The 27,230-nt window shown below is 41.0% G+C and overlaps 1 protein-coding gene across 6 annotated transcripts in view; it reads right to left on the bottom strand.

Moving 5' to 3' along the window:
* LOC144611625 (SUMO-conjugating enzyme UBC9) overlaps positions 1-22,653 on the bottom strand; it is a 38,508-nt gene extending 15,855 nt beyond the window's left edge. For 2 of the 6 annotated variants that reach the window (XM_078430847.1, XM_078430850.1), the window contains exons 1-3: positions 22,515-22,593; positions 6,611-6,666; positions 554-639 (exon numbers count right to left, since the gene is read on the bottom strand). In XM_078430847.1, coding sequence (XP_078286973.1) covers positions 554-619 — 66 coding nt within the window. In that variant the 5' untranslated portion in view covers positions 620-639; positions 6,611-6,666; positions 22,515-22,593. Of the gene's footprint in view, positions 1-553; positions 640-6,610; positions 6,673-14,541; positions 14,615-22,514 lie in introns of all 6 variants that reach the window. The other 4 variants (XM_078430849.1, XM_078430843.1, XM_078430846.1 and 1 more) reach the window with 4 other exon arrangements.
* Between the last annotated feature and the right edge of the window lie 4,577 nt (positions 22,654-27,230).

The raw sequence follows: 27,230 nt of genomic DNA, 5'->3' as shown, positions 1-27,230 counted from the left end.
TGATGTATGATTGTCAACCCCATTCTCCTGCCTACTCCACATAACCACTGACACCCTTACTAATTAAGAATCTGTCAATCTCCTCCTTAAAAAATGAATTGACTTGGCCTCTAAAGCTGTCTGTGGCACTGAATTCCACAGATTCACCACCCATTTGATTGGATAGCATGCAATACAAAACTTTTCACTGTACCTCAGTACATGTGACAATAATAATAAACCTAAACAGCTGACATATCCACAAGGAGGTCAAGTCAAGGGATTGTGAACCGCTATCTTCTAAAGCAGCGGTTCACAACCTATGGTAGCACAAACCCATGGATCTACATAATATACCGACCGCTATGGGACATGCAATGAATTGCACAAATGATAGTAAAAAGTAAAAATTATATTTAAAACTTCAAAATACAAAATGTTTGCAGGGGGATATGGGGCAGTTTGTGAATGCTAGGATTAGGTATTCATCCCAAAATGACTGGGAACCTCAATTCTAAAGGATTTACTTCCTTGATCTATTGGCTTTCTAAACATTGTTGAACTGCATACTTACAAAAGGATGGTCTTTTCTCCAAGCTTTTCTTTCTTGTGCAAGTCGACTCAATGCAATTCCAGACATTGTTTTACATCAACAGTCCCCTGAAAAATAATTATCCATGGTTTACATGAATCAGTTGTTTTTATTTTAGCCTGCCTAGTTTTCTCTTTGAGATTTAAGGAAAGCACACAGTGAGTGGAAGAACATTTTAAATACCTACTCTGAAGTCTGAGGGGGAGTGTTTTTGTGGGGTGCGGTGGTAAAAATACATTTTGTTCTTCCAGACACAATCCTGTGAACAATATTCGCATTCTCTCACTGATATTGGTTGTGGGCGACTTTGAGTAAGTGATAAATTAAAAATCAACGGAATACAAATGGCATAAGCTGAGAGTGCATTTTATTAAACAATTATTTCCATCGCACGTACAGATATAGATTTGTGCCCCCACCCTTTCCCAACATAATAAAAAAATCCTAATGAAAAACATGGACGAGAATACAGAAGCAATATTGAACAAAAATCTGAAGCAGCACATGTAAAAGAATGACAAGAGAGCTCATATGGAACTACATAGTCGGATATGGTACTCTGACGAGGGAAAGCCCCTGGAGACTCCTCCAAATTGTGGAGCAATATCCATTGGCTAAAAGCACTTCAATGTCACAAGAGCACGGTGTCACCTCAGGCCACTCAGGCAGATTAAAAGGTTCTGATAAAAGATCATCGAGCCGAAAAGGTTAACTCTCGTTTCTCTCTCCATAGATGCTGCCTGACCTGCTGAACGTTTCCAGCATTTTCTGCTTTTATTTCAGATAGGCTTGACATTTTCCACAGCAGAAACAAAGCAAAAAGCCACTGCACAGCTCTAAAAGTAGAAGGAACAAAAACACATCACTACAACTTGAGATTTAAAATAATGATTATCTGCCACTTGTTTTTGCAACAGTTTGAAACAAGTTTCATTCAAATTTCACTGATTTCCCTGGGGCATGCAAACCGCACAATAACATGTAGTATTTATGTAGCAACCTTCACATGGTGAAACATTCCAAACTGCTTTTGACACTGAGCCTCAAGAGATAAGAATAGTTGACTAAAATCTTGGTCAAAGAGATAGAACCTAAAGAGCATCTTGGAGAGGAGAAAGCCAGAGAAGTCATGGATTAAATTTTGCACCCAAGCAGTTGGTAAATCATCAGTGGCAAATTAAGGAAAATCAGAAATACTGAAGAGTCTGGATTTGGAAGAGTACAGAGAGATTTCACAGGGCTGCAGTGCTAGAAAAGATCAAGGGTAACAGGAAAGGTACACACAAGGAACTTGCAAGCCAAGGATGAGGAAAAGCAAACAATAATTGCCAGATCACAACCATTAAATATTCAGTTTCCAAAGCTGGCCCATCATAATAAGAAAAATTCTAAAGCAGTGGTGCCCAACCCAGGTTGTAAAAACTCCTTAGCAGTAGGCGAGGTGTCATTAAAAATAAAATGAGCACCAGGAGACTCTTATAATGTCATGGTAGTAAGGAAGATCATAAATAGTAAAAATATACTTTGCATGCTAACTACCCTGGTGATAGATCACGACCAATCTCCAAATAACCCCAAAATACCCAAGTATCTAAGGCAACATCAAGGGTTTATTTTTACCACGTGTGAATAGGTACTGCTGTCATTCAAAATGGTTGCAAAAAACTGGTTCAAGTCATCTCTTTCTGCTGATGTGAAACCTTCTTGAGGCACAACCATATTTCCAAAATAGGATGATTAAGGGACCAATAAGTTATGAATGATAAAGATTAATTTAAAAAACTACGTTTCTCCTATTCATAATTTGTACACAATTAAACATTCTGGAGTTTTAATTATGAGGTTTAGTTCTGGATTTAACTGCAGTCTTATTAATAATAATATATTCCTTTATTCGTCCCACACCGGGGAAATTTACTTTTTTTTTGTATCAGAAGCATCAAAAATCTGTACTGTAAACCAAAATCAAACAAAGACCTCGTTCAAAAACAATTTACCGGAGGATGAGCATCCAAATTTACCAATAATGGCAATCCAAATGTTCTGCTCCTGTACTGAAAGACAGCTTACGAGGTTGTTGAAATGCAAAATAAATGTACTGGGTCCAATACATCAGGCAACATCAATAAGCTAGTGGTATAGACAATAGACAATAGGTGCAGGAGTAGGCCATGCAGCCCTTCGAGCCAGCACCACCATTCAATGTGATCATGGCTGATCATTCTCAATCAGTACCCCGTTTCTGCCTTCTCCCCATACCCCCTGATTCCGCTATCCTTAAGAGCACTATCTAGCTCTCTCTTGAATGCATTCAGAGAATTGGCCTCCACTGCCTTCTGAGGCAGAGAATTCCACAGATTTACAACTATCTGACAACAAACGTTTTTCCTCATCTCCGTTCTAAATGGCCTACTCCTTATTCTTAAACTGTGGCCCCTGGTTCTGGACTCCCCGAACATTGGGAACATGTTTCCTGCCTCTAACGTGTCCAACCCCTTAATAATCTTATATGTTTCGATAAGATCCGCTCTCATCCTTCTAAATTCCAGTGTGTACAAGCCTAGTCGCTCCAGTCTTTCATGACACAGGCCAAGAGGCCCAAAGATTCTTCCTTTTCAAATACAGTAGGCAACACTGCAGTAAACATCGATATCCTTTTTCTAGGGTAAGTTTACCTTAATGCAGCCCACTAATTGGAGATTCACGACGCAGGAGTTGGTAATTCAGCTCCTCAAGCTAGTTGTTGTTAACATTTGCTCTTTTTACAAGACATTTCGAGACATTCGGTCTCGACCCGAAACGTCACCCATTCGTTCTCTCCAGAGATGCTGCCTGTCTCGCTGAGTTGCTCCAGCATTTTGTGTCTGCCTAACATTTGCTCAGCTACCTTAGTGACAAAAAAAGCTTGATATTCCTGTGGAACAAAGTTTGGATTTCTTTCTTTACTTCCACGAAAGAGTATCAATGTTCAGCCAATTGTGTAAACCCTACTCCCAAGTCTCTATTTGCAACACACCATGGTATGAACCCTTGGTAGTCATATTCATCTCAAACTGAGATTTCATCCTTGCATCCAAATTACTATCAGACATTACTCTCGCCTCAATCTCTACAGCATCCCCATCTCTGAGATTTGTTTCAGCCCCATTGTTAAATCCAACACAGATTTATTACCCAGATCTCAACGTCAATAATCTTCCAGATGGCCTCAAGTTCTCTCACTGCAACCAATTAGGAAAATCACTGTCCGTGTTACTTCTGCACGCCCATCCTCCAAACCTTACTGGTGGTCTCTAGTTCTCGAAGGCTCAATAAAATAAATGTTTTGCGTTTTGTTTGCCCTACCCATCGTTAGCAATTTCGTCAGCCACCCATCCTCAAATATACCCTCCACCAGAATATATAATTCCACCCACTTTTGTTCTTTCAACCCAAAAAAACCCTCATGATTCCATCTTACATCTGATTATAGTGTTTCCACAGGCCATTCCAAAACTGTCTCAATAGTAGTTTAGTCTACGAAATGATAATTAGAAAGCAGGAATTGGAGATGATTTACAATTCTGAAACCTACACTTGAAGATTACAGCCGACGTCAGTCAAGATCTCGTGACGCACATGGTTAGTGTGACTCCAGTGCACTCGCCAATTGCAAATCAACATATTCAGACAACAAGATAGGTAGAAATAAATGCCTTAATGCAAGAATAACTGCCCGTTGGCACTTGAATTTCACCATGCTTTATGACAGTGTGCCTAAACACGTTGATTTATGAGTTGAGAGAACAGAGAGTTCCTGCTTCAAGAAGCATTGCCAGCTGAAAAATGCTAAAATTATCTGCGGACATTCACACAGACAAAGAAAGATATTCAATTCCTAAAAAGGAATTAAAGGAGTGACTGATTTATAATTGCTTTGGGTTGGAGTGCACTTTTCTATTATCAGTTTATTTTGTCAGAAGATGGAAAGATTTATTAGGTGTTCACAAACACAATTAGTGATTGGTACTACTTGTTACTAACTACCAAACACTAAGCAAGTCTTCCCAGATGCATTTCCTGAGTGCAAATTAAACTAGTAGCCAACTGCATACTGAATTTTAAAAATCCGCTACACAGGCGACCCTTCAGCCTGATACGTCTAAGCTAGATAGCAATGGTTATGTGAATGAATAAACCAATACCTTCTTAGCCTCAATGCATTTCTTAAATGTCTCTTCCAATGTTGCAGCTAATGAGTTTCAGATAACTTCTGGATGAAATTTTCCACAGCATCTCTACCTTCACAAACAAACTTCCACAACTACTTTAAATGTCCGCAAGTAATTGAACCATGGAAAGAGACTCAATTTTACATTACATCTTCTGTCTCCTGTTCTAAAGGAAACCAATTCAATTAATTCATCAATTCTCTAACATCTTCACAAATCTGACCAGAGAAAAACACATTTCATTCATTTGTAACCCAAAATTTCTTGCTTACCCCAAAACAGTTAAGCATGATGCATACCAGGACAACAACAAAATGCAAAATCTTCTCTTATGGTGATCTGCTAACCAGTTCGAGACTACAATCTCCACTAAGAAAATAGCTTTTAGTTGATAAAACAACGATATTACATGCCTCAAGGTTTTTCCAGAAGGACTATTTGACTATTTAAAATGATTCATTGATTTCGGATAGCCGCTGGAATGTGTAAAAACAATAAACAGGAGGGAGCAGGATCTCAAGGTTGAAATTTCAGTATTTGTCGTGATGAACAGATAAAATGTACACTAATTTTGACCCAAAGTACAGTTGGTAATTAATTGAAGATCGTGTTTTTGTTAAATGCGAATATAGTAAATGTTAGAAAGTCAATCAGACCCTTTATGTAAACCGAGTTTGACACACCAGGTTTAGAAGTTTCAGCAATTCAACTGAGATGGTCAAAATAGTTTAAGGATTCAACAAGATAAATACAGGGAAACTATTTCCTTTTGTGGGGCATTGCAGAGCAGGAATATTCTTCTAACTGGTGCTAGGATATTTCAGAAAGGTATAATGAAGCATTTTTTCAAACAAAAACTAGCAATCTCAAATCTGGAACACTTCCCCAAAAGGCTATGTATACTGGATCAATCAAAATTTTCAAGTCAGATTGATAGATATTTGTTTGGAATGGTTAGCAAGGAATACACAAGGGCAGATGAACAGAGCTACTATACCGTTCAGCCATCATATCATATAATATCATATCATATATATACAGCGCGGAAACAGGCCTTTTCGGCCCACCAAGTCGGCGCCGCCCAGCGATCCCCGTACATTAACACTATCCTACACCCACTAGGGACAATTTTTACATTTACCCAGCCAATTAACCTGCATCCTTGACTAATTAAATGTTTCAACGGGCTCAAGGAGCCAAATGGCTTACTTGCAATCCAAAAGTAATGGTTCATATAATCAAGTCAGAACCAAACACAAGAGAGCACAAAAATACTAAAGAACCCCGAGTACAATACTAATGCACTGTGCATTTGTGTGTCTTCTTTCCAATTAAATGTCAAACTAAGCCCCCACCCCACCCTTCCACAAATCCTACTGGACTACTCCTAGAGTTATTCCTATGACTCTGATCAACATCGATCCTTCCACCAACAACTAAAACAGATGATGTCATTATCAAATTATTGTCACGTTTCCTATACTTAAGTAATTACACTTCAACATGCTGGCTTAAAAATACTTTGGGTCATTGGATTTACAAAAAGCACTATAACGTAAACTAAGTTTTGTCCACCATGCCTTTGCTTTCAAGATGCCCATTCATTGAGTTTTTGAAAGCCAGATTTTAAAAAAAAAATCTAAAGCAAATAAAAACAAAAGCAAAGCAACAATGATAACAATATGCTAAGTCAATCACCCTCTGAAAGAAAACAAGGTTGATATTTTGGATAAAAGTCTTTGAGGGTCTAAAATCAAAATGTTAACTCATCAGTACAAAGATATCTGCAATTAACCACTTGACAGGAAAATGTTATCAAATTCTGTACCTTCAAGTTGGTCGTAGGCACTTTCAATGTCGACTCGTCACCACAAGCTGTCAGTCCTATGCATGCAAATCAAAAATAAGTGAAAAAAGCATTGTCAAGACCTGACACTGGTCATCATCCTAAATGCAACTTTGCTGTCTACTGGTGCCTAAATTGGCAGAGCCCTCAAACTCCAGAAATTCAACTTTATTTGCACTAAAGAATGATGAGAAAAGTGAATGTTTACTAGTGGAAGAGGATACAGGTTGGCTGACTGTGCAGACAAGTGGCAGAGGAAACTGAATGCAGATAAGGCGTGACATTGTACATTTTGTCAGAGAACAAAGGAAATCTGGATTAAATGGCACAAATCTTAAGTTTGCAAAAATGGGACCCGAGTGTACAAGATCCTTGCCAGGATACAAACATACCAACTCATGAACATCCGTACATATGAATTTCGGAGGATGGATTGCCGGCTGCTGAGCGGCTGAAGAAGTCTTCCACCAGGTGGGAACTCTGTGCACAGCAAAAATGCCCTGGTTTACTTGCACTTTGCCCTTGGTTCCCCTATGTTTTAATTTAAATACACAATCCGTCGCCCTTGAACAGTGTCACCTAGACATTTTCCATTCGATTCCTGTGAGCCGTTGGATACGGCGGTGGTTTCCAACCAGTGAACTGCTTGGATTGTGAACAAAACTGTGTCATAACCAGGTGAGGACTTGCATATGCACCTTTGAAAGCGGCAAAACAAATTTAAAGAACAGTTGGTAGAGCAATTAAATTTTGAGGTTAACAAATTAAAACAAAACCAGAGGAAACAAAAAAAAGGGAGGTGATGAAGCAAGAAAATAAAATAGGCATTTGATGTTGAACTCCGGTAAAATACTACAAATACCAGACTCTTCTAATTCTATCATACTTTTGGAAGAATGTGAAACCCAAAAACAATGGAGTATCAATTTAATGGAAAGATTCCAGGGATAAGAGATAGGAAATTTCAACTCCAGCATTAGTGGAGAAGCTGGGATTGTGACCTCAGGGCAAACACTGAGAAATTTGACAAGATTTTTATACGATTATAATAAGTTTAGGCGATGTAAATAGGGAACAGATGTACCCAGATGGGACATCTTGGTCAGCTTGCCTGAATTGGGCCTATGGGCTTGTTTCTGTGCTGCAAGACTCCAGCAAAAGTTTCAAGCAAAGATTCTCTTTAAATAAAAGATGTCTGTTCAAAGTCAGAGGATAGCAAGCAACTAACTTCCTGCACAAATATTAATAACATTTCAGTAAATTATTACACGAAGTGTAAAGTTATTAGTGCAGTTCCAAAATGACTTTGTATCTGCAATGCTCCTTCATTTAAAAAAAAAAACTACATCCAACATTCAAGACAATGGAAGGTAGATACAAAATGTTGGAGTAACTCAGCGGGACTGGCAGCATCTCTGGACAGAAGGAATGGGTGACGTTTCGGGTCGAGACCCTAATTCAGACTGATCAATCAGCCAGAATTCAGACTGAATTCGACCCGAAACATCACCCATTCCTTCTATCCAGAGATGCTGCCTGTCCCGCTGAGTTACTCCAGCATTTTGTGTCTACCTTTGATTTAAACCAGCATCTGCAGTTCTTTCCTTTTCAAGACAATGGAGTACTTAAGCAGTTCCTTTTTCAAAGGTATATGCCAGACCAACTTTCCCATTCCTCAATGAAGTAGCTGGGCAAGGCTGGCCAACACACATGCAGATACAGAACAAACAAAGATTTGCTTAACAGACTATGGCTCAAAGCTCACAACATACCATTTGAAGTGCCTACTTTATACATAATTTCCAATTAAAGAAAATCATACATTAAAGCTGTTACTTGGTAATGTGCCAGACATAGGCCGTCAGTCAATTAAGAACAGGACACATCCATCCACCCCCCCCCCCCCCCCCCTTCTAAAAATACCTGTGACTACAGCATGTCTGAATTTGGAATATTGGATAATCAATGTACTGGACCATTTTCTGAAATGATTGTGGGTGAATGCAAAGTTGAGGAAGGTTTCTGCCTCTATTTTGTGATATTTCTCAGAATAAGTGATCTCGGCCAAGTGAACTCTCCCAAATCTCGAGCCAATGGGAATTTATGAAGTAGTGAAAGGCAAGTAGCCAAGATTTTAGTTTCCAGCTTTTGTTCAGCAATCTCTTCAGGGAAATGTATAGATATCAAAGAATGACTGCTATAAGCTCAGCTGTGCAAACACCCAACTAATACATTTAAGGAACATTACTAAAGAGCTGCTGCTACACCAGTCGGGAGAGATTAGGTGGGGAGGAAAGAAAAAGTAAGAGGCTGGCATACCCAAGTTGGCATTGTACAAAGAGCAGCTATATCTATTCCACTTCTGTTTCAACATTTGTAAATGAACACTAACAGAACTGAATAAAATATTTTAAAGCATATCCTTGAACAAGTAAAGGAACTGTGGCTGACGTAGGATACATGGACTTCCAAACAACATCTGACTGCCACGTAAAGGTTTCTCTTCAAGAATGAAGGCTGTGAATAAGTGGAGCTGGAGCAGCAGAGATAGAAAATTGGTTAAACAAACAGAAACAACAGTAACAGAAAGGGGTGTTTATCTAACTGGAGGAAAGTACAATTTGGAGATCCCTGGAGACTATATCTTTGTAATATTTAATGCACTTAGATGTTCTGGACACATTTTACAAAAGTTGGAGCCGTAGTCAAGTATGAGGATAGTTACAAACTGTATACAGACTATAAGGTGGGCTGAAGGTCTGGTTTCCTTGGTGTACAGCTTTATAGACAATAGACAATAAGTGCAGGAATAGGCAATTCGGCCCTTTGAGCCAGCACCACCATTCAATGTGATCATGGCTGATCATTCTCAATCAGTACCCCGTTCCTGCCTTCTCCCCATACCCCCTGACTCCGCTATCCTTAAGAGCTCTATCTAGCTCTCTCTTGAATGCTTTCAGAAAATTGGCCTCCACTGCCTTCTGAGGCAGAGAATTCCACAGATTTACAACTCTCTGACTGAAGAGGTTTTTCCTCATCTCCGTTCTAAATGGCCTACCCCTTATTCTTAAACTGTGGCTCCTGGTTCTGGACTCTCCCAACATTGGGAACATGTTTCCTGCCTCTAACGTGTCCAACCCCTTAATAATCTTATATGTTTCGATAAGATCCCCCAGCTTTGTGACTCTACAAAGAAGATACAGTCAAGTGGAACAGTGTGTAGGTGACCGTTGAAATGTAACGCTGACAAATATAAAATATTACATTTTGGGTGAATGGCAAATGGCAAAAATCAGAGGGCAATACTAAAAGTACAGGAATAGAGATCTGGGAGTATGTGTATGGTTCAATGAAATGCCAAGATGGATTAGAAAAGTGGCTAGAAAACCCCCCCACAAATATTTGCATATAGTAGAAGACATGATGAACCTTACAAAATAATAGTTCAGACATGGCTAGTGTAATGTCCATTTCTGGACAAGACGTATCAAGAAAGATGTGAGGGCTCTCCAGCAAGTGTAGAAGAGATTTTCCAAGACAATTTCAGGGATATGTCAAGAGTCAAGAGTGTTTTATTGTCATATGTCCCAGATAGAACAATGAAATTCTTACTTGCTGCAGCACAACAGAATATGTAAACATAGTATACTGTAAACAATATGATAAATGTGAGAAAAAACATTTAGTGTGTATATGTACACATACAAATACACACACATATATGTATATATATGTGTATACATATATACACATATACTCAAAAAACAATCAACAGTGCAATGATAATAATAATAAGTCTATTGTGACTTGAGATATATGGATGGACCAGAGAAGCTGGAATTGTTCTCTTTAAAACAGAAGAGGTTGGAAGACATCTAACACAGATATTTAAAATAATCAAGAAAATTGAGCGTAGAAATTGTTCCCATTGTCAGAGGGGTCAAGGGCTAGGACACTGCAGGAGATTGGCAAGGAACCAAAAGTGGCTTTTTAAAACAAAAGTGAATAGTTCAGGTCTAGAACACATTGCCATGGGGGTAATAGTAGAAGCAGAATCAACTGTAGCATTCAAAAGGGAGCTGCATTAGTATTTGAATGGGAAGCATTTGCAGGGGTATGGGGGGAGACCAAGGCAGTGAACTTTGCTTAAGGCTGGCAGAGCATCAATGGGCCAAATTATCCCCACGTTTAACGATTCTACAGTTCTTTGGAAATACATTCAAGCCCATGCCAAAGACTTCAGTAACTAATACTTCAGTGCAGCATTGAGTGGAGAAATTCATCCAAGATATTGCACTTAAGACATTAAAAGAAAAAGTGCTACCCATCCTCTTAGATTACTTAAAAGACCCCGTAGCCAAATTCAGAGAGAAGTTTTCCCTGTAAGTTCAACTGCCACCAAATCACCGTCTACCACTGAACTTAAGCTTCCTATTTACTGACCACATTCTGCTCAATTAATCATGACTGATCTATGTCTCAATTCTACTCAACCACAACTTGATTCATATCTTCGTGTATACCTGAAAAATTCAAATGTTTTTTAAAGTATTTTCATATTGACAATGAAGTTTAAAAAAAAACTAAACTCCAGCTTCCTTGAACAGGATTGATGGGCACAAATAAAACTTTTAAATCACTCAGGCAAGCTTTTGGAAATTCAAGCAATTTAGTTCTTTCCTCCTTTCGGGCATATTTATGAAAGGTCAAATTTTTTCTCAAAAAGAACTGGTTACAGTTTTGACTTCTGATATTTGTGTGGGGGAAAATTCCCATGAGAAAGCTTAGCTCGGAGTATTTAAAAAAATCCTTAATGACTTAAAAGAATTTGATCATTAAAAGCGTTCCCCTCTCAAGGGAGTTGTTGCCAGTTCATAGCAGAGCCAGATGTATCACAGAGTACAATAGCAGTTACCAGAGATATCGTCAAAGTGATATTCTGGAACAGTTTTGATACTGGTTGGAAATGGAATTCCTGAGTTTTTGTTTTAAAACCTTTACACATTGGGGATTTAGCAAATGGAACTTACTTCATTATTTGCCTCCCCCAGAGATCACAGAACAATGACAAGAAGTGCCTTTTCACGAAACTCCAAGAATCACATACAGATCAGCTGCACTTTCCCAGCCTTTTTGATTTCATATCTTTAAATTGTCAATTTCAACATACAACACTAAATGAGGACTGATAATATTTTACTGGGTAATTAATAATTTTAGGACACATTTTGACTGTCAATGTTTATGACTGAAGTTTCACCAAACAGGAATCAGGGCTATGCAGCAATAAGGAAGAGATTGCATAGCGAGGGTAAGAAATCTCATAGCATAACCCAACAGCATTAAATTTTTATCTCAGTAATATAGGTCTCCACGACATACAAGGCACCAATGAAGGAACATTAGACAGACCGATAACCTTACACTTTCTGGGATTGATGCATATTTTACCCACCAACATCTCAACTTCCCTCAAGCCAACCGATACAGTCCATCCTTTTAAACGCCTTTTACTTTACAGCATGACAAATGATCCACAGATATACCAACCAAATCATCTCTGATCCAGGATATAACAGGCTGTGCCATTACTAGACAATCTTCAAAATGAACTGGATCAATGTGCCCCATGTATTTATTAATGAAGCCTTTAAAATGAAGTCAAATGCTTATGAACAAGTTAAAATTACACCACAAAATGGCAATCCTGCTTAGCAAAAGAGGATCAGCAGATTTGGATATGAGGAGCTAATGGTGTAAAGTTATCATCCAGGGGAGAAAGACTGAACACCAATTCAGAATTCCACCTAAATGATTGAAAAGCCCTCAAAGGATGATGACATGACATACACCATCTGTGTAAAGAAATGTATTGACTATTTCAGGAGATGTCTTTATCAGAACTCAATGAAAGATCTTTCAACCTGAAAAAAATAACTGTTTCCTCCACAAATGTAGTCTGACAACTATTTCCAGCACTTCCTCATTATATTCGTAAGTTCGTTAGTTGGTATTTTATTTTTATGCTGCTTTATTGATTCATGTCAACTTACTAAGGTGCATGATGGCCTTCAGACTTTTCATGCCAACATTATTGATACCTCCAAATCGTTGATGTATACACACACAATACACATTGGATCAATCTCTATCTTTCCAAAAGCTTTTACAATGTCAGTTTGAATATCAGTGAAGATACCAGGAAGTTTCAAAAGGTTTAGATTATGTTCGCTGAAAATGAAAATCCTGGTACTTGGCCAGTATTTGCCTTGAGAAAATATTTAGTTTTGCACAATACTAGAATGAGGTCCTGCTGCTTTATCACGGATAGAAAGAATTTGAAAAGTATAACCCGTTGAAAAGTATCGTAGCCGAAAGCACATTATCTAGCAGTTTTGTCAGTAACTAACCATTACTTGTAACCAAATAAAATCCATTTAAACCGGATATTTGATCAGAACAAGATGGAAATTTTAACATTGCTTGAAATTATATCCAAGTAATTGGATTTACATACACAGTTTAGCATGAACAATTTTGGCCAGCACCTATACAGAACTCTAGGTGACAGGAAGCAGCACTTCCTGATGCACAATATTAACTGCATTTTTACAGTGCCATTAACATTAAAAAATGTCACAGGGAATCATTGGGACTGGAGATACTAGACAAATAAACTTTGGATGAAACAGAATGTTAATTAAGACTATTAATAGATGAAGATGGAGAGGGTGTGTGCTTAGGAAATTTACAATTCTAAAGTTTGGGGTCTGGATAGCTGAAGCTCGACTGCCAATGCTTAGTTAGTGATTGGAGATGCAGATGACGAATGGTTGTGTTAATGAAAGGTCATAATTAATGGTGCAGGAATTAGAATGGATAGGACACTGCAGAGGAAGTGTAAGCAAGGTGAAGGATATAAATGCAAGGGTAATAATTTTAAATAAGTGACACACGCAAGTCAGGCAGGGAATAACCTACAAGCAAAAAGGGTTTAAATGAGGAGAAATTAGAACGGACAGTAAGTACTACAAAATATTTTCTAAACTGTTCAAAACTATGGAACTAGTGGGAAGAGCACTGGACAAATCTTACAGGGGTACCTTTACAATTGGACTAAAATCTTGTTACTTTCAAATAAACAACTGATATTACTGGTCATTTTTCAGCCCGAGACTGAAGTAGCTAATGGTGGCTATTCAATATGACTACATATCTGACTCTGATTGTGAAGCTATTGTGGGAAATAGAACTAAATATTTCAATATGTACTCAAGCAGACCTCACACCAGCATGTAATGTTACAAAGATGCAATACGGAAATGAAGAAAATGTACCATTTACCCCAGTTGAAAGCAGCCAATGTTTTGCAATTGAAAAGTTTGCAAGTCATAGTAGTAATATATTTAAAATTTAACAAATCTGCGACATTTCAAAAAAATTTAAGAAACAACCATCTAAAATTAGCTAGTCTGATACTTCAGTACCCACCCTAGTGGGATAAGCAAACATTTCATAACCCTATAGCTCGTTATATTGCAGAATAAAACTATTAAGATCATCTAACACCATCCTTGAAACTGAGAATGAAGGGATGCAGGATAACGTTCAATTTTAAGAAAGTCCAAACCCATAAAGAGACTCACTTTCCCTCCTGGGTGACTTCAATTCTGGAGTTAGACCAGAAGAAAGCGTCTGGAAAGGCAATACAGACAAGGAAAGAGTAGGGAAAGGGAACTCCAGGGGAGTCCTAGTGAAATGCTCAAAACACAACCTTGTCGTGATCATCATCATTATGCCAAAGACACAATTACAGGACCTCATAGCCAATCCATACACGGGTACTCTTGGATTTTGTCATTACGTGAGCAAAAGATAGCAAGTGGAAAGATGCAAGAGATCCAGCAACTTACTGATAACCACAGTGCACGTAGTTTCTTCAGAAATGTCTGGACTATCTAAGGCACAAATATCCAAGGACCCACCCTGTTGAGAGACAATAAAGGAGAAATTATCACAGTCAAAGAGGCAGTCAGAGCCTGTCAGAGGGAGGAACTCAATTGAGACGCGGCCCTTATTGCAGCCATCCTTGACTCCATCCTGCAGCACATTATCTATTCCAGTCTCACTTTATAGACTTTACCCCCACAAATTCTAAAATGTGAAGAGGAACTTTGAATACAAATTCGAGGCTCATCTCTTACGTCTGGGAAGAGAAGAACATACCAGGGGACCTCACACACACACACCATAATCAGGAATTTCTTTGAATAAGGAAACAAATTTCAGTTTAGACAATTTTCCCCGCTGTCTCCATTGGGAAAACAAATTCACTCAAGGTCTTCAAACTCTAAACTGTCTTCAAACTACCTCAGAAAAGCTGCACCTTAAATCAGTGTGGATTACACCCATCTTGAGGGACAACAGACATGATCTTAAATGCACAACAATCCCAAGAACATTGCTCTGAGCGGAACCATTATATTTGGCTTTTTTTTCCTTCAAAACTTACATGAGCCTTCATATCTACAACCAAGAGGGACCGTGGAGACATGTAAAACAAGGAAATGCAGCTAGTAGTTTACAAAAAAAGACTGGTCTCACTTAACAGGTCAGGCAGAATCTCTGGAGAACATAGATAGGCAATGTTTCAGATCTGGACCCATCTTTAGACTGTGGTGAGGAGGGTGGGGGAAGAAAGCTGGAAAGATGAGAGCGGTACAAAGTCTGGCAAGTGATAGGTGAATACTGATAAAGGTGGGGGATCTTTGATTGGCAGATAGTTGGACAAGGGCCACAAATGAAAAGACAAAAAGTATGAATAAATGAAATGATAGAAGAGGTGCGAAAAGTGAAGCCAAGGGAAGGAATATTGATGGAAGGGGGTGGGAAAGGGAGAAATGAGTGCGCATCCAGGTAGGACATAAGGGAGAGAGGGGAAAGGCAGGGTGGGGGGGAGGAAGAGCTTTACAGTAATAACATTAAAGTGGAGAATTCAATGTTCATACCTGTGGAGAATCTTGGCTCAAATTTGTCACGTTCCATGTCTGTTAGAAGTTCGCATGCAAGCCTGGATTCTAAACGTCATTAACAGACACCATGTTAATGACCCAGAATATTATGACCTAGTGTTGGCCGGGTCAAGTTAGGCTGCATCACAATTCCAACATTTGTCTCTATCTTCCTCACTATAATATTGCGCTTCACCTCCAGAAAGTTTTCAGCTGGAATGGAGTTTATCGAAGGGTTAATTAAATAATTCTATTCACCTCAACTCCACTCCATAATTTTATTCATTGATCTGCAGTAAATCAGGTGGCAGTTTCAGATGTACCCATTTTCAGGGCTGAGGGACAAGACACTGCTGACTAATTTACTGAACCATGCAAGAGAATGGGCCTTGCATTAAATGTACATTAACAAAACGATCTCCACCAACTTAACCTTGCTAGAAACGATTTCCCACCCACAGCAACTTCTTCCACAATTAAATCTACATGGTCCATTTTCTCTGTCTCAAGAGCCACCTTTCACTGAAGGCAGACAATGTAAAAATTCACCATCATCTCTAGTGCATCAGCACAGTCTTCATGATTTAAGACAGACACAAACCATTAACTATTGGGCAAATTATCTCTTCCTTCCTTGATCTTCAAATACTCTTCTCTTTAAATTATGGAGACTCTACTGGTACAGTGGAGATGATATTGCATCTTCAAAATGGTATCTACCTTCAGAGACTTGGACAGTCTACAGCAGGCATCTCAAAGAAAGATACAGCCAATACTGTTTTCACAGAATATTCCAAATTCAGAGTGGATGGGGTGAACCAACATTAGTATCTGCTCCCAGCCAACATCAAGGCTCCAATTGTCCTCGGTGGCATCCGATGGGCAGGCCACATCATTCGCATGCTCAAATCAGACACCCGAAACAGGCATCTACTCGAAGCTCCTTTCTACAGTGAGAGATTCACAGAATTTTGACACTGTGTCCAACTTTCGTGAGAGGTAGCGGCAGGAATATAGAATTTGAAAATGTCCTACTGCTTTATTGTGAACCTTTAGTTTGGAACAGGGTGCAAGTTGTGCCACCTGTGGTCGTCTGCAGATACCACGATGGCCTCAAAACCAACCATGGCCCCATGGTATTGGAGAAGCAAGACATCTTCAACCACCAGGCAACCCAAGGAAGATTATTTTAAGGTTCACTAAATTAGCCATACCAAATTAAAAAGTTATTCCCACCTTAAAAGGGTCTGGCATTTCTTTACAAATCAATCCCAAGATGCTCAGGCAGCAGTGTATCAATTTTCTATCATTGTGGGAAAAGTACATGGTCATTGTGTACTGGTTCCCTCTAATGGACTCACTGTTTAACAGCAGATGGAAAACAAATCAGTGGCTGCATTCCTCAAGAGAGTACATTCTCAAACCAGAAAAAAAGAAAGCCTTTGATGAACTGCTCTTAGAATATTTTTCATATCTGGCCCTGGAAAGCTTTGAATCCTAAGCACAATTTCTAACTGTTGAAATATTCAATTTTGGACTTTGCTTCTTTCCAGCCCTGGCCAAAAAGTAACAAAAGCACGAGTTATCTTCATTATTAGCCATTCCTGATGCACAATTGCACCCCACAACTCTCTCTCATCTTAAATTAATCAAACCATCACCTTTTCCACATCTGGTTTAGAGTTCAGTGCTCAACAATGACAAGCACAATATAATGAACATCAGCTTGCCTCTCACACGCAGATTTCTGATCTTCGCCAAGCTAACTCGCCAAAGGGAATAAAGCATGACTGCCATTATCCCAAGTTGGCTCAACTGCACAATAACTTGGCTAAAGAAATACTCTGCACGCGAAACACCAGAAATGCTCCACAGGTGGAGGAAGAAAGGGTGCATTTAATATAGATCCACAATGTTCCAAACATCTTACTTTGAATTGAATGCCAGAATTTTTGTATCTTCCATTTGACCCCAACAGTACATATCCCTTCAATGAAATACATCGATTTAAAGAGAGAACAAAGTACTACATACAGGTTGCTTAGCGTATCAACAGCACGAAAATGTCTGTTATGAAGAATGCAAAATAACAGCCGTCAGCAGTAAATTTGAATGCATTATTACAAAAATACTGGTGCATAATCAAGGTTTGGTATTCGAGGAACAAGTGTGTTATTTTAACAACAACACATGTAAAACGTAAGATGCCAGTATTATTTATATGATGAGAGATTGGGAACTGAATGTACAGACACCTGGATGTCAATGTACAGGAGTCTTGAAGGAGAGCATGCAGTTACAGCAAGCAACAGGGAAGTTGGCCATTGCATAAGGTTGAGTACAAAAGCAAAATCTGAGAGCCTGGATAGATAAGATGCTGGGAGGGGAGGACACAGCAAGGGAAAAATGTTTTTCCTACTGGGACTATAAAAAACAGGGTCCTGTTTCTGGCAAAAACGCTAAACGAATTTCCTCATACAGGTGGTGAATCTGCAGATTCAGTTGATAAACCAGTGGTATTTGGCTATGGAGGCTAAGTCACTGAATATATTTAAAAAGGAGACGATAGATTGCTAAATGCAAAAGCTGTCAAGGAGCATGGAGTGATAGCAGATGAATGATACTGATTGAGAATCAATTAACTGCAAACAAATCTGCAGCCACTCCAGATGTTATGCTCCCATAAACCAACTTCAATAATTCTAGATTTGGTAATTATAGAATATGTACATTTTCTCGTATAGAAAGGTGAAAAAAAGTCATATCAAGAAATTTGTCAAGTATGGGTATCCACACATAATTCCAGAAATTAAGGTCTACTAGATGGGATTCAGCTAGAACTATAAGCAGGAACAAAAGAAAATGTGTACTAGACTTCTGCAGTTAGCAATGGCTAACCCTGATTCTCCATGCAAGAACAGCCCATCACCTGCACAAGTGGGGGATGACAGACAGCCCTGCTTGTGATTGTGGATATCCAGACCAGACCATCCCACACATCGTGAATGACTGCTCACTGAGGCTTTTCCCTGGTGACATCAAGGCCATCCACCCAGCAACTACTGCTGCTCTGGCCTGGATGTCTACCCTTGACCTACAACTTTAGGCTGTGCACGGCCTACGCAAGAAGTGATAAAACAGTTTTATTTTTGTACCCAGAAAAAAATGTTGTCAGAGACTGAAGCAACATGTTCAAATCAATATGCACAGGAATTTAGAGATGGAAGAATTGGGGCTGTAATTAATTAAATGACAATGCTTGCTTTCAAGGAGTTAACATATTATGAGTCTTGAAACCAACGACCCTTCATTTACATGCAACCAAGCCTCAACAATCTGGGCTGATGACCACACATCACTCCTGCTGTTCAATATTTCATTTATCTTATTTGAAGTGGAGAAAACAAATCAGAATGTTTTCTGTCATCGTGACTAGTTGGAGGGTTTAACATGGTAAAAAAGGAAAATGAACCAAGATCTGATTATTGAGCAAAGATGTACAGGTATGTAGGTTAATTGATTGGGTAAATGTAAAAAATGTCCCTAGTATGTGTAGGATAGTGTTAATGTGCGGGGATTGCTGGGCGGCGCGGACTTGGTGGGCCAAAGGGGCCTGTTTCCGCGCTGTATCTCTAAATCTAAATCTAAAAAAATCTATTAAAAAAAAAACCCACAAAGTGCTGGAGGAACTCAGCGTATCAGGCCGCGTCTGTGGAAGGAATCAACAAATTACATTTCAGGTCAGGAGCCTTCTTCGGACTCAAGAAAGGTCCTAATCCAAAACATCATCTGTCCATTCTGTCCAGATGCTGCCTGACCCACTGAGTTCACCCAGCACTTTGTTTTTTCGCTCAAGATTCCAGCATCTGCAGTTTCTTGCATCTCCACAATCGAATTATTTCTGCTTTTCGGTTGTATGTGATTGAAAATAGTTGTGACGCCTTTTACAGCCATGTATTTGATGTTTAGACACAACAGGTGCAAAAGACTCAAAATATTACTAGGTGCACAGCATTGCCATGCTAATGGGGGGTAGGGTAGGAAATTGGATCAACCAAAACAATTTTTGAGCAATTAGATTTGTGGTTAATAAAGACCTTAAGTAATGAAAAGCAAACAAACGGGGATAGCCTGAAATCAGTTCTGAAAGAACACCTCTCGCCTACTTCCAAAATAAAACACCTTGAGGTCAGTGTAAAAAACATAGATCTAACAAGACTAATCATTCACAAATAGGAGATCTCAATGAGAAGCTGCTCAACCTGGCTGATGTTGCAATGTTGATTTCTTAAATGATTATGGAATTTGTAATGTGAAAGACACTTTACACTCAGGCAGAATAACAAAACTGCCCCAATAGTCATTGATAAAAACAGCCAATAACCAAGTTAAGTACCAGCCTCAAATTACCAGTGCTTTGAATTATTGGAAGTTAATTGGCTTCGGTAAAATTGTAAATTGTCCCTGGTGTGTAGGATAGTGCTAGCGTTTAGGGTGATCACTAGTCGGCGTGGACTCGGTGGGCCGAAGGGCTAGTTTTCATGCTGTATCTCTAAAGTCTGAAGTACATCATTCAGAGAGGACAGGATATTCTAGAGTAAACAGCTACTATCCTACCTGACACAATCTCTTTCAAAGATGAGGATTACCTAGGTGAATGTTTTTGGGGGATACTATTATAACAAGTAACCTTCATTTCCGAACCCCAAACTAGAAATATCATGGTTTATCATATCATATCATATATACAGCGCGGAAACAGGCCTTTTCGGCCCACCAAGTCCGCGCCGCCCAGCCATCCCCGCACATTAACACTATCCTACACCCACTAGGGACAACTTTTTACATTTACCCAGTCAATTAACCTACATACCTGTACGTTTTTGGAGTGGGGGAGGAAACCGAAGATCTCGGAGAAAACCCACGCAGGTCACGGGGAGGACGTACAAACTCCTTACAGTGCAGCACCCGTAGTCAGGATCGAACCTGAGTCTCCGGCGCTGCATTCGCTGTAAAGCAGCAACTCTACCGCTGCGCTACCGTGCCGCCACTTATTTTTTATTAAATATCTCTGCTTGATTTGATTCGTTGTCATTTAGTTCTAGTTTAGAGAAACAGCATAGAAACAGGTCCTTCAGCCCACCTAGTCCACTGATCACCCATTCACACTAGTTCTGTTATCCCACTTTCGCATCTACCCCATAAACGTTAGAGACAACTTACTGAGGCCAATTAACCTACAAACCACCTGTCTTTAGGAAGCATGAGCACCCGGAGAAACCCCCCGCAGTCACAAGGAAACTGTTCCACTTCCACACAGATAGCACCCGAGGTCAGGATCGAACCTGAGTCTGTGACACTGTGAGGCAGCAGTTCTATCAGCTGCACCACCATGTTGCCAAAATACAAAATTTAAATTCATACTTAAAGCTAATTGCTGTAACAGAAAGCTACCATAACTATTTTAATACTCAGTTCACCCAAATAATGGCAACAAAAGTTCACATTATTTGGGGGGCAAACTATGCCAGAGAGATTTAATTAGATTTCATTAGCTTTAAGTGAGGTGCAAGAGTTGCACAGAAACAGGTGAGATTATTACAACACATTAAGAATGCATAAGAAACAGTATAGGTTGAGTGAGTTATACAAACACTTCCTCAGCCTAACAGTCACAGTCAGAAGAGTGTGTAAAAGTGTATACAAAAATCTCTTCAGTTTATTAATTCTATTCCACTCGTTTAGGTGACCAGTCCCCTGCCTGAGGTCCGTCCATACCTCACCGATACTCAACCATGGCCAGAACATGATAGGTGTTGAGCATTTCCCCAGCCCACCCATCCAACCCCCCCTCCAAACAGCCATAATTCCCCCTTCATCCATTCTTTCCACCCCTCCCTCCATCCCCCTCATTCAGCCAGAGAGAGGGAGGGGTAGTGGGGAGGGATGAAGGAGAGGGGGTGGAGAGGGGTAAGGGATGATAGGAGGGGGAGGATGGATGGAGGCAGAGAGGGAGGGATGGAGAGGGGTGAGGGATGCAGGGAGAGAGGGAGGGATGGCGGGAGAGGTGGAGGGAGGGATTGGGGGAGAGGGATTGGGGAGAGGTGGAGGGAGGGATTGAGAGGGGTGGAGAGAGGGATGGAGGGAGATGTCGGGAGAAAGGGGGATGTCGGGAGAGAGGGATGGAGGGAGAGAGGGATGGAGGGAGAGAGGGAGGGAGAGAGAGGGATGGAGGGAGGGAGAGAGAGGGATGGAGGGAGGGAGAGAGAGGGATGGAAAGGGAGGGAGGGGGAGAGGGGGGGAGAGGGGTGGAGGGAGAGAGAGGGGTGGAGGGAGGGAGAGAGAGGGGTGGAGGGAGGGAGAGAGAGGGGTGGAGGGAGGGAGAGAGAGGGGTGGAGGGAGAGAGAGGGGTGGAGGGAGAGGGAGAGAGGGGTGGAGGGAGGGAGAGGGGTGGAGAGAGAGGGGTGGAGGGAGAGAGAGGGGTGGAGGGAGGGGGAGAGAGGGGTGGAGGGAGGGAGAGAGAGGGGTGGAGGGAGGGAGAGAGGGGTGGAGGGAGAGAGGAAGGAATGAATAACTGTGACGAATATTAGATAGGGGAGGGATGGAGGAGAGGAAGGGATGAAGGGAAGCGGGATGGAGGGAGAGAGAGGGATGGAGGGAGAGAGAGGGATGGAGGGAGAGAGAGAGAGAGAGAGATGGAGGGAGAGAGAGAGAGGGATGGAGGGAGAGAGAGGGAGAGAGAGGGAGATAAAGGGGTGGTGGGGGAGAGGGAATGGAGGGAAAGAGGGGGTATAATTCACCCCCCACACACACACACCGCAGCCACGCCCAGTGTGGCGGCCTGGTTCCGCGCCGGCGGGAGAGGCCGCGCTTACCTGTCGCGGAGTGGCGGGTGTGGGAGCCGCGGCCCGGGCCTGTGTGTGTGTGTATGTGTGCGCGTCCCTCTCCCCTCCCGCTCCTCATTCACATCCACAGAACAACAAGGGATTGCTGCAACATGGCGGCGCCAGGACCCCGCCACCCCCTCAGGACCCCGCCCCGGCCACCTACCGCCGGCCGCCAGCCCACTGAAAAAAACCCTCAACCGCCGCCAGATGCCCACGCCGCGCAGTTTTACCAAGTGCAACACCTTGCCACAACCCTCCCCTTGCAGGTAGGATACTAAAACGTTGAATGGTCTTGTGTTTTTTTTGGCGGGGTGGGGGGAGGGAAAGAGGGGGAAATTCAGGCGCGTGTTTAGCCAGCTAAAAGTGGGGTCCCGAACCGGTTGGAGCCGGTTCTGGCCGGCTTCGGTTTGAAAAAAAACCGTTAGGGACGCGTTCTACCGGCAGCCTCCGTGTGTTTTCTGTTTTGTCGTACTTGTATATTTATAATATATATATTGTATATAAAATATACAAGTACGACAAAACAGAATATACATATATATGTTCATAATTATATTCTTTATACAAAGAAGGATAATGTAATGCTTCTTCACCCACCCTCCCCTCGCTAAAAAATAACCCCATCTGACAGGAGAAAATGCCAAGGAATGTTCTCGAAGCCGCCACATGGCGTCACCCGGGAGCAGCGGTGACGTCATTGGTCTAACATTAAAACTTGTGTAAAATGGGAGAAAGACGCGCAAGGCTCAATGGAGGTGGAGCTATTCTCATCAATGAGGGTGTTGCTGTAGCAGCTCCAATGGGTGGCACCACTAGGCGTGTGGGTGGCATCAGATGGGTGGCATGACGTCCCATGCGGTTTGCATCGGGTAGGGTGAAGTTCAGTGGGTGACATTAGATGTGTGTGTATATGAGGTACACCCAGAGGTGGGATGAGTGAGTGGTTCCAATGGGTGGCATGGGGCTCCCATGGTTTGCATTGGGTAGGGTGAAGTTCAGTGGGCGGCATTAGGTGTGTGTAACGTGCACCTGGAGGTAGGATGGATGGGTGCCATCAGATGGGTGGCATGGTGCTGCTATGGTTTGCCTCAGGTAGGGTGAAGTTCAGTGGGTGGCATTTGGTGTGTGTGTAAAGTACACCCAAAGGTGGGATGAGTGAGCGGTTCCAATGGGTGACATCAGATGGGGGTGAGTGGAGCTCCCATGGTTTGCTTTCGTTTAGACTGAGTTCAAACCGACCGGAGATCCTCGCACATTTACACTTACACCAAGCCAATTTACCGACATACCTGTACGTCTTTGAATGTGGGAGGAAACCGAAGATCTCGGAGATGGGAGAACGTACAAACTCCTTACAGACAGCACACGTGGTCGGGATCGAACTCGGGTCTGCAGTGCTGCAAGCGCTGTAAGGCAGCAACACTACCGATGCGCCACCGTGTTGCACCGTGGGGTGAGGTTCAGTGGGTTGCATTAGGTTTGTGTGAGGTGCATCCATAGTTGGCATTCGGTGGGGCGGGTGGCTTTCCAATGGGTGTCATCAGATGGGTTGAAGTTTAATGGGTAGCATTAGGTGTGTGTGAGGTGCACTTTCTCACTCTGCAGTTTCTGGAGATTTTAATATTCCATCTAGTGGCAGATGAGTGGTAAAAGAAAACGATTTGCATTTCTATCATGTATTTCATGACATCGGGATGTCTCAAAGTACCGTTAGATTAGGGAATAAATATTGATTGGGCATCAGTAAGAAATTCCCTGCTCTTTCAGGATTGTGACATACAATCACTTATTCAGCAGAGAGAACAGACAGTTTTTGGGTGAATGCTTCATCAAGGACACAGTAACTCGGATCCTCAGTGCTGCATTTGAGTGTGAGCTTAGATGTTTTGTGCTCTGGACACTCACATGGGAACTGAATGCATAACTTCTGGTGTATAGTGAATAATATTGCCAAAAAGACACAGAAGGCAACATGAATATATATAACTTTTCTCAGAGATGATGATGCCCAAGTAGGATTATGTGAAGTTTGAATTATTGTATAAGCTTGCCAGTCCACTAACAGGTGCTCATTCTGCAGCATTTGAATAGGCTTAGTCATTCTCATTCGGTTTTACGTAACTTAGACCTGAAGTTATTGTCATTGATAAAGGATATCTGCGAGGTTAAAAATATTGTATTTGCTTAATCTGATATTTTGCTTAAATATCCAATTATGGAATTTTGGCATCATTGTTTATCGCTCAATCATTTTTTGGGCTGGAAGGGACGGTGTTTAGGGACGAGTCTGAAGAGATGCAATCTTTATGGTGAAGGGACTCCCACAGTGTAACTGGGTAAGGAAATATCAGGATTTTAATCAAGCAGCAGGGATATATTTCCGAGTCAGGAATGGCTGTGATCTACAGGTGATGGTGTTCCTATATTCCAGATCACTTTCTTTTCTAGATGATGGAGATCACAGATTTGAAAGATACAGTTGATCAGCCGTTGGTGAGTAATTACTGCGTTTAAAAGAAAAAGGCAAACTGAATCCATGATGAAATAAATATCCAGTGGGCTGATGATGCACTTAAGCAACGTTCGTCTGAGTGAGGAGTACTGTCAATTGTAGATGATAGAAGGCCTTTAGGGAATCAGGAAGAGTCACTTACCACAACATCATGTAACCACAGTATTTGTAACTATGATCCAGTTGGGTTTCTGCTCAATGATGACCATGAATCCTCCGCTGACCCAGGCTTCTTGAAGCCACATGAGTCATTTATTTCATAAGGTTGGTACTATTGCTGCAGCTCTGAAATGTATCCACATCTTGTATAACATGGCCTGACCCAAGCTGTGGTGGCATTTCTCAAACTCAGCAACAATAAGCAAGTTATTGGTGTGTGACTGGCATTTTTTTTTTTGTACCTTGTGTGTTGTGACTATCGGCAGACCAATTTCCCTCCGGGGATGAATAAAGTTTTATCGTATCGTAACGTATTTGATGGCAGTGTTGACAATCCTTTTGCCATTTCTGATATAAGAACAAAAAATGTAGGAAGCACTCAGCAAGAGAGGAAGCATTAATAGAAACTGTTTTGAAACTAAAATATTGATTGTTTCCCATTCCATGCGGACCTGCTGAGTGCTTCCTGCATTTTTATTTCAGATTTCCAACTTCTGCAGATTTTTTGATTTTCAGTCACTGACGGGGTGGTATTTGCTAGATGGGTTGTCTTGCTTTTTAATTGCTGTAAAACCGTAGGAAATGTTCCATTCTGCCAGGCTGATGATACTGTTGTAGCTGGTCTCGAATACCATTTTCACTGTTCAGCAATTTTAAGCTTCTATTGGAACTTTAATAATCCCCACCAAGATATTCTATTGAACTTGAGGTAAATATTTCTCTTTGGATATCTCAAATTTCCTTTGTCTAGATGAGAAGACGGAAGGGTCTAAACTTGAATTACAGTGAGGCATGGCATCAGGCATTTGTTTCTAAAATACGAACACTAACTGTCTGAAGAGTCTAGACTATAAAGGTGTAATTTTTAATTGTATGACAGCCAGGTATTTTCCTCAAGGTCTCCAGTGGCCAACTTCTGGTTGAAGCCTGGGGCCTACTTCCAACGAGATCATTATTGTTAATGATCTCGATGGAAGTCGAGTTATATGGGTTAACCAGAGTACCAACAGAAAGTCTATGGTGTGATTGATGATTATGGATTGTTGTAATACAAAAGCAGGCCCTTCAGCCCATCATGTCTGTGCTGGTTGAAATTACTATGCTTTGATTCAGAGTACATTTATAAACCGTAAAATTTTGAAATGATTGATCAACAATTCTGAATAACTTAAGGAGATTTTCCTGCATAGGAGTTGGAATAGAGACCAAGCACTTGTGAATAAACATCCCAGTGAAGGGGAACAGTCCCATGGTCATGGAATATGTAGGACACCATGTCCCTCCCCTCACTGCTAAGGAAGCATGGATAGTGTGGGTAGTGAGAAATCTTTCTGCCTAGGAAAAATGTCGCTCTTTTTCATCTCGTCTTTGTCCACTCATTATCCAATCAAGCCAACCTCACCTTTAATCACCGATCACTATCCAAACTTTTGTCCCATCCCCACCTCTTTCCCAGCTTTTTGCTCCTACTACAGGAGTAATGTCACCTATTCATGTCCTACAAAATGCTACCTGACCCGCTGTGTTACTCCAGCACTTTGTGTTTATTTTGTAAACCAGTATCTACAGCTCTGTTTGTCCTTCAAGTCAAGTCAATTCAAGTTTATTATCATTTGCACAAGTACAGTGAGGTACAGAACAGGTGTCAAAGGTTATGGGGAGAAAGCAGGAAAATGGGATTAGGAGGCAGAGATCAGCCGTGATTGAATGGCAGAGTAGACTCGATGGTTCGAATGGCCTAATTCTACTCCTGTGACTTGTGAACGTGTGAAGATAAAATGACAATCTTGTTTATAGCAACAACAGAGGCATATAGACACTGCCAGATACACAAACCTAAATGACACAAAATTCTGCAAGAGTTTAAACAGGACAAAAATTGTGGGAAAAAAAATACATTAATGCAAAAACACAATTTGAAAAACAAATCCATGATAGTGCAAGTGTTGAAGTAGGGTTGTACGGGTTGGTTCTACAACCTGATAGCTGTTACTGAATCTGGTGGTGTGCAAATTCAGGCTTCTGTACTTCCT

This window comes from Rhinoraja longicauda, chromosome 40 (assembly GCF_053455715.1).
Source record: "Rhinoraja longicauda isolate Sanriku21f chromosome 40, sRhiLon1.1, whole genome shotgun sequence".
NCBI classification, from domain to species: Eukaryota; Metazoa; Chordata; class Chondrichthyes; order Rajiformes; family Arhynchobatidae; genus Rhinoraja; species Rhinoraja longicauda.
This window is presented reverse-complemented; position numbering and strand designations above follow the sequence as displayed.